The sequence below is a fragment of the Pteropus alecto genome, unplaced genomic scaffold, assembly GCF_000325575.1.
Source record: "Pteropus alecto unplaced genomic scaffold, ASM32557v1 scaffold131, whole genome shotgun sequence".
NCBI lineage: Eukaryota > Metazoa > Chordata > Mammalia > Chiroptera > Pteropodidae > Pteropus > Pteropus alecto.
The window spans coordinates 1,457,430-1,465,112 of NW_006434709.1; the positions used below are offsets into that span (position 1 = coordinate 1,457,430).

The following is a 7,683-nucleotide window of genomic DNA, read 5'->3' on the forward strand; positions in this document are numbered from 1 at the left end:
AAAGAGGAGCTTGCCAAGGGCAATGCTTACCCCAGAAAAGCACCGGTGCTGCCACTGTGGGCTGGGAATGCCCCGGCCGGGACCTCTAACCTGGAGTGAGAGTCAGGTCCCCCCATCGCTGTGGACATAGCCCCAGTTTCTGCCCCTTCCCATGAAAGGTCCCCCTGACCCGAGTCCATTTTCCTTCCCATCGAGAGGGTAGAGAGGCAGCGGTGGAGCTGTGGGGACTCTGGTTCCCTTCTTGTCATTGTTATCCGTTTATTTCAGTGAGAGGCGCACGCACTCACACGGCACTCACACACACGAGCTGCGTGACCACGGCTGTCTGGTCACGGTCGACAGTCTCTGAGCTGTGGGGCAGGTCGGTGGAGGCTTGTGGCTGCCCACCTCCTCTGGGCTTGGGAGGTGGGGTGGTGCTGTGCTTGGGGACGAAGTGTCACATGGGGGCGGAGGCTTAAGCGTTAGCTTTCTTGGCACCACTGGGGCTGCCTACTCTCCGTTCTAGCCGGCTGTAGGGCCTGCTGTAGGGCTCAAAGGCTGAGGAGCCCAGTCCATAGCCGGCAGGCAGGTCCAGGAGTGGGGCCGTGGAAAAGCAGAGCGCTGGAGGAGCAGGTGGCAGCGGAGGGGATGCAGAGGCTGAGGTCAGTGGGTTCAGGTGCGGGGATGAGTTCCTGGGGTCACCCAAGGAGGTGCCCCTGTGGCCAGCAGGCAGGCCCGGCAGGCTGGGGGTCAGTGCCAGGAGGCTGGGGGCCCTGGGCACAGACAGCAGCCTGCCCTGCTCCAGCAGCCTCAGGATGTTGGAGGTGGCGAAGGCCTCGGACGCCGAGGAGGATGCCCGCTTCTCCAGGTCTCTGCTCTGGTCTTTCTTCTGTTTGGTGCGGCGGTTCTGGAACCAGACCTTCACCTTGGGGTAAAGAGGGCCAGGGTGCCAGGCAAGCAAAGGGGGCAGACAGGAGGAGAAAAGGAGAGGGAGGACATGAGGGTGTAGGGGTGTGGGGAGTGGGGGAGCAAGGGTGGAGTGAAAGGGGAAAGAAGAGCGTTCAGATCGTCATCAAGGTCTTCCCACAACCAGCCTGCTTTGGGTGAACTGATAAAGAACCCTGCTCCCTCCCAAACCGTGGACACCCCTCCACTGCTAAGCTGACTCTGGCCTAGGATGGAGAAATGGATTGGCAGACGGAGGGTGGAGTTTGGAGGGCACAAAGGAAATTCTCCTCTCAGCCCAATACGCCTTCTGCTTTTAGCCAAGTTTGTGGCTTCAGCCACCATTTGTGTCCTGGTAATTCCCAAGTGGAGATCCAGGCCATTATCCAACTGCGTGTTAAACTCCGCATGTACAGACTCAGCTCAGATCCACTCCCCGACACAGAGGCCTCTCCCCACCTTCCCTCCTCCATGAGGGGCACCTCCATCCACCCACGCAGAAACCAGGGAGAGCCGCTGAGGTCCCCTCCCCAGGCCTCCATGCAGTCCCTCCTCTCGCCCCTTGCTCCTCTTGCCTGGACTGTGGCAGCATCTCTCCCTCCATGTCTCTGGCCACCCATTAGAGGCACCTGGGGAGCCTAACTCATTCATTACTTCAAACCAATCTGCTCAGAATGAGGGTGGCTGGGACCCTGACAGCAGGAGTTGTTAAAGTTCACCAGGTGACCCCAAGGTGAGAGAACCACTGCTTTAACCTTAGCATTTGTAAGGCCGGGGACATTAGGAAACTGGAAGGCTCTGGCTCACGGCCTGCACATGTGTGGGCTCCCCACCTGTTCACACTCTGCAAACAGCCCCCATTGGCCACTTCTTGGCCCTAGGGTTCTAAATAATGGCTGTGTGATCAGCCCTTAGGAGGATGGACATGGGGAGAAGCCCAGGCAGGGGCCAGAAGTGGGCTTGGGCCATTTTGCAGGCAATTCTAGAATCTCAGACACCTGGGGTGTGGTCTAGAGTTTGGCACAGGATCATGGTGGTGGGCACGACCCCTTGGCTTTGCAGAGTCCTCACCCCAGAGAGAAGCATGGCCAGAGGAGGGTTAAAGTGAGACTCTCTAAAGTGTCGGGCCCACGGCAGGGGCCGGTTGCCTGGTTTGAGGATGGTCTCAGCTCTCCTACCTTGGCTCCAACACTACCTCGGCTGGGACCCTGACACCAGGAGTTGTTAAAGTTCACAGGTCTCAGCTCTCCTACCTTGGCTCCAACACTACCTCTGAAGTGAGCTCTCTAATCCAATATGGCCATTCCTTTGTTTGAATCTATCATAGTCCCTCCGACCTCATTGCCTGTAAGGGCTGGGTTTCTCAACATGAAACCAAGTGTGGCGAGATTTTGAGGGGGGACTTCCAATGGCCACAACTCAAATCTGGGGACGAAGAGATATCAAGTACTCTACATCCTAAATGGAACCACCAACAAAAGGGCAGAGAGACTCTTTTTCAAGGCCTATGAGAGGGGAACTAGCCCTCTACCACTGCCTTGGTCTATAGAAGAAAGGCTGGGAGGGAAGCTCAGCGGTCAGCTCTCTGGGACCTCTAATGGTGACGGGGGACTTCCTCCCCTCTCTGAGAAGGCAAGGGTGCTCCCCGACCGAAGGCAAGTCAGGAGGCCCTGAAAGATTCATTCATAGGGACTGGAAGTGCCTGAGAGGAGAGACTGGCATTCACTTCCCAGCTGGAAGGCTTGTCGAGCTATGGCATCTGCAGGCTCATGTCACTGGGCCACTGCTGCAGCACCTGGACTTGAGTTCAGGGAGCACAGAGGCTGGCCCTGTTTCTGGCCTGCAGGTTTCAGGAGGCTGGCAGCTGGCTGGAGCAGTGCGTGCCAGCAGGATGAGTAGAGACCATGGGGTGGACGGCCTGGGAAGAAAAGCTTTGAGCTTTTGGAGGATGTCAGTGAGGCCAGAATCTTGGTGGTTCTGGGTGAAGGAACCGAGAGTTGAGGAGGAGGAGGCAGAAGCATGAGGGCTGACTGGGTGGGGCAGAGCTAAGGTTGCCTGGGGCAATGCTGAGCATCACCGCCTCTCCAGCAAAGGCCTCCACCCAGCGAGGCTCCTCATACCAGAAGGTGTCTAGCTATTTAAAAAGATCTCTGTCTTCCTGCCACCACCCTCCCTGCCCTCTGACCTCAGGAGAGGTAATTGATGGGAGAAGAGGGAGCAGGTGGCTCAGACAGGACTCCTTTCCAGAGGCTACAATGGGAGGTGTTAAAGACAGTGGGGTCTGTTCCTTGCAGGTCCCTCCAGCTCTGTTCTGGGGGCGAGGAGCAGAGGACATTTGAAATAGAAGTGCTTGGTGTTTTAAACTGAATTGGATTAAGTTTCAATAACCAAAGGTGACCAGAGAGTTATAGGAGCTACTTGAAACCGATTGCTTCGTTCATTTACTCACTCATTCATTCAACAGATATGTATTGAGTGCCTACTATGTGCCGGACAGTGTTCAAGGCCGGTGGAATCGGCAGTGAATAAAGCAGAGCAAATCTTGTTATGCGAAGTGGACAGTGTAGAAGGGAGACATAACGAACAACAAATAAAAACAAACAGGCATGACTGTCAGGTGGCAATAAGTGCTTTGAGCAGTCTCTCAAATTTTGAGATAAGGAACCACTGTGAAAATTTTCCAATCTGTCGCAGATCAAGAAAATTTTTTTTTGTAAAATACAATTTAAATGAAGTACTACGAAAATTGCTATATACATATCTAAACACTTACTCTCCATGTCTGCACTTAACTTTTGTCATCAATAGGTAACAGTTTCTTGCTGGCACCAGCCCAAGGACTACACTTCGGCAGGCACCGCTTTAGAGAAAGGCAGCAGGATAGGTGGGGAAGAGACAGGGAGGTGACTATTTTATTAATGGGACGGCAAATACAGCTTCTCTGAAGAGCTGACATTTGAAGGAGATGTCAGTAAGGAAAGGCCAAGGGAGATATGACCAGTTCTGGCTGAAAGAAGCTATTAGAACAAAGAAAACCCTTTTATCTCTGTAATTCCTGGAATTCAATTGCTCCAGATCCTTGGGGACCTTGAACCTGCATGTTGCTGCATTCCTTTCCTCTGCTGGGAAGCCTCCTACCCTCTTAGAATCTCAGGCCAGGCACCAGCCCCAAGAACCCAGAGCCTCAGTTTCTCATCTCTTCAGTGGGAACAAAACTATCTGGGATGTTGCAGGGATCAAATAAGGAAATCCATGCAGAGGGCTTTGCATGGTACCTGGCTCACGCTCAGTGTGTTATTTATTGTTAATAGTGCGCAGTTCTCTGTTCCTAGCTCTGAACTAGGGGTAGAAGACAGACCCAGAAGTCATGGTTTCTGCCTTTGAGAAGCCGAGGGCCCAGGGGGAGAGTGACACTGACCCACTCTCAGCAAAAGGAGGGCAATTAGGTGCAAAGGAAGTGGCAGTAACAAGGGGTGTGACTGAAGATGCTTTCCCACACTCCTGCCCTTCTGCAGCTCCGGGCTCGGCAGGGAGAGGTGGGCGTGGGCCGGTGCTGGCTGTGGGAGTCACCTGGAAGAAGGGCCTGGAAAGGGAGGGGAGAAGGCAGAGGGCAGGTGGGGCAGGGGCTGAGGTGCAGCATGCCCGGGTCTAGGTCAGGAATTCACACCCTGGCTGCACCTTGGAGTTACCTGGGGTCCTTTTTTTCTAAGTCTCAATGTCCAGGCCTCATCTAGACCCATTAAATTAGAACCTCTAGGGGCTGGGCCCTAAACATCAGTACTTTTTAAAAGCTCTGTAGGTGATTCTAATGTTGTGAACTATGAAGGTGGATGCTGAAGCTGTGAAGGTGGGAGTGAGAAGACCTGCCTGTCCACTTCCCATCGTGAATCTCAGTCCCTAAGGCGTTGATTTGTAAGGCTCAGAGAACAAGGGACAAATTGAGTGAGAGATAGGCTCAGAGCCTCTGAACTCGCCACTCTCCACGAAGCCTTCGGTTCCACCTCAGGGGTCACACTCTTCCCAGGACCAAAGCTACTGGTCTCTTAAGGCTCAATTCAGTTGCCCCTCAATTCAGGGGCACAGGTCCTATCCTGAAGTGCAGGGCACTTCCTGGGGCATTGCCCTCCCCGTGCCTTCTAGGTGCCTGCTATGGTCTCCCTGGGGGCTGCCTTCTTGCCTCATCCCTCTCCTGATTCTCTGGAACTCAGTGACTGCTCGGTGGCTTCACCCCTGATCCCTTGCGAGACACCACTGTGACTCATGGCTGCACATCAGGGAAGTGGTCGTGGTTTCCACTTGGCTGCCAGGAGAAAGGAAGCATTTGCTGGAAGATCATCCCCTTCTTCAGGCTCATGAATGATCAGTGTTAAATTCCAAAACTTATTGTTGATTTGGAAATGACATTAATTTTTAATGGACTGCTTCCTGTGACCGTGGGTACATACTTAATCTGAGATACATGGTACCTGTGTATCTGGGCTAACCCTGGTTTTTGTAACCTGGGCCAGGAAAGTACTACCTATTCTGCTATTCTGGAAGAAGCCATCTGGGGCAGAGGCAATGGGCATGGGGCTGAGGACAACTGCTGGAGGGCCAGAGCTGCTCTTATCCAAGTTAAATGGTGATCATGTCAGTACCGGGACTTGGCAGTTTATCCTTAGCTTGGCACCTGGCCCCTGGCCCTGAAAACGTCCCCCAGGCCAGCTGAGTGAGGGGAGCCCAGTAGCCAGCCTCACGCCTTCTTTTCATCCACAGCCACATCTTCTGCTCTGACCCTTATTCATACAACACACAAATAGCAAGCATCCAATACATGTCAGGATTGCCAGGTGCTGAGAAACAAGAATAAATGAAAATCCATCTTTACCCATTTGGGTCTCAGACATCAGTAGTGGGGCAGATAGGTCAGCAAATGCTGTGACATGGTGTTTCTGTAGAAGTAGCAAATGATATAACGAAGAAGACCCTGTGGTCAGACAGCCCTGGATTCAATTCTGGTTTTTCTCTTAATTAGTTGGATGACATGGGAGAAGTTATTTAACCTCTCTGTGCCTCAGTTTCCCCGTTTATAAAACGGCATTTGTAATAATGCCTCCTCATTGGTTTGTTGTGATGACTCACTGAGCTAATAATCACGGACTTAGTAAACTGCCTGGCAGGTACTGAAGTCTTTTAAGCAGCATGGTGACCACACCAGCTGAAAAATATATGGGGTGTCAGGTCTTCCCTAAAATTCTGACTTGAAACCTGTTGGATGAGTGTGGAATCTGAACCAGGAATCTGTATTTTAAAAGGAACCCCAGGGGCTCCACATATAGGTGGTCTGCAGACCACACCTTGGGAAATACTGCTTTAATCAAACACCATTCTCCTTGAAACAAAGCATAGTGACAAAGTGTATTGGGGAGGAGGAGGCTCTAAAAACAAGGGGAATTGAACCACATGGGGCCCTCCTTGTCCTCTGACAGGAGGGCAGCTTTCAGAGCATGTACCCTTGGGGGATAGAGTGGGTGGAGGGGTCTGCTGATGGTTCCAAGAGTGAGATCCCTCTGAGACCCCCTCCTGCTCTCCAAGGCCTTCCTTCACTGCACAACCTTAGGTTCTGGACAAGGCCAAGGGCAGAAATCAGCAGTGCCCTGTCTTGTTCACTGTTCCTACATCAGAAGGATCCTTATCCTGCAGAACTCTGTGGGTGGTGGGGAGAGGGGAGAAGGGCTTTACCATTCTGTCCAGCAGGTCCTATAAATGGGTTTCTTATTTAAATGTTCAGACAACTCAACTTAATTGGGCACATAGAGGGTAAGGAAGAGACTAGGAATTCGAATGGGCCCCGAGAAAGCCCTAAGCTTTCTCTGCTTGAATTAGGACCACACCTAGGCCCTCCTGGTATCCAGGGAAGAGGGTAAAGATGCTGTTTGGCAGCGGGAAGAGAAGAGAAGCGGGCAGACACAGAGAGAAGCAGGCATTTGGAGAGCAGTCAGGCCATGTTTTCAGTGCAGCACCAGAGGGGAGGTCTGTGAGGACCTGGACCTGAAGCCTTGGGTCCACAACAACCTTTGGCTTCCAGTCTCCATCAGGCCTGTTTATATCACAGTCTCTGTTCTTGGATTTCCACAAGACCGTGCCTCTGTTTTTATCCCTTAGGAGTCCATCTATCATCTGAGCACACTCGAAGGAATCGATTTGCCTTTCCCCCCAAAGAGCCCTGACCCAGACCCTCAGATAATCATAGAAAAACCAGTTCCCAGGGAGATGCCAACATACCTTCCTGACATCACCACTTGGTCCTCAAATTTACCTGATCTAAAACAAAGGTCTAGATCTTCTCCCACTATTCTGTTTCTCTCCAGCTTTCTCAACTTGTTAAGTACCATCCCTGACCATTTCTCTCCTTTCATCCAGTTGTCCAACCCCAAACTGCTTCCCTTCCCCTTGCCCTGTGCATGCACTCCATGAACAAGTCCTAGCGGGCCCGATCTCCCAATAGGAGTACATTTCAGGTCAGTTCACTTCTCCCCTCCACCACCAACCACTCTGTTCGAGAGACCATACAGTAGCCCCTAACTGGTCCACTCTTGCCTCCTTTCTCCAGATGGCAACCAGAGTGACCTCTGTAAAATGCCAGTCATCTTATGCCATCCTCCCTTCAACACCTGATAATGGTCTCTAAGCACTACATGATCTGCTCCACCTACCTACCCTTGTACCCTCCAACTCAAGCCACACTGGCCTTCTGACACTTCCTAGAACATTCTGTGC

General features: G+C 52.3%; 1 protein-coding gene across 1 annotated transcript in view; it reads right to left on the bottom strand.

Moving 5' to 3' along the window:
• Window positions 1-243: 243 nt before the first annotated feature.
• Window positions 244-7,683, bottom strand: part of VAX2 (ventral anterior homeobox 2) — a 28,242-nt gene continuing 20,802 nt past the window's right edge. Inside the window, exon 3 of the mRNA XM_006909506.2 lies at window positions 244-904. Coding sequence (XP_006909568.1) covers window positions 455-904 — 450 coding nt within the window. The 3' untranslated portion in view covers window positions 244-454. The remainder of the gene's footprint in view (window positions 905-7,683) is intronic.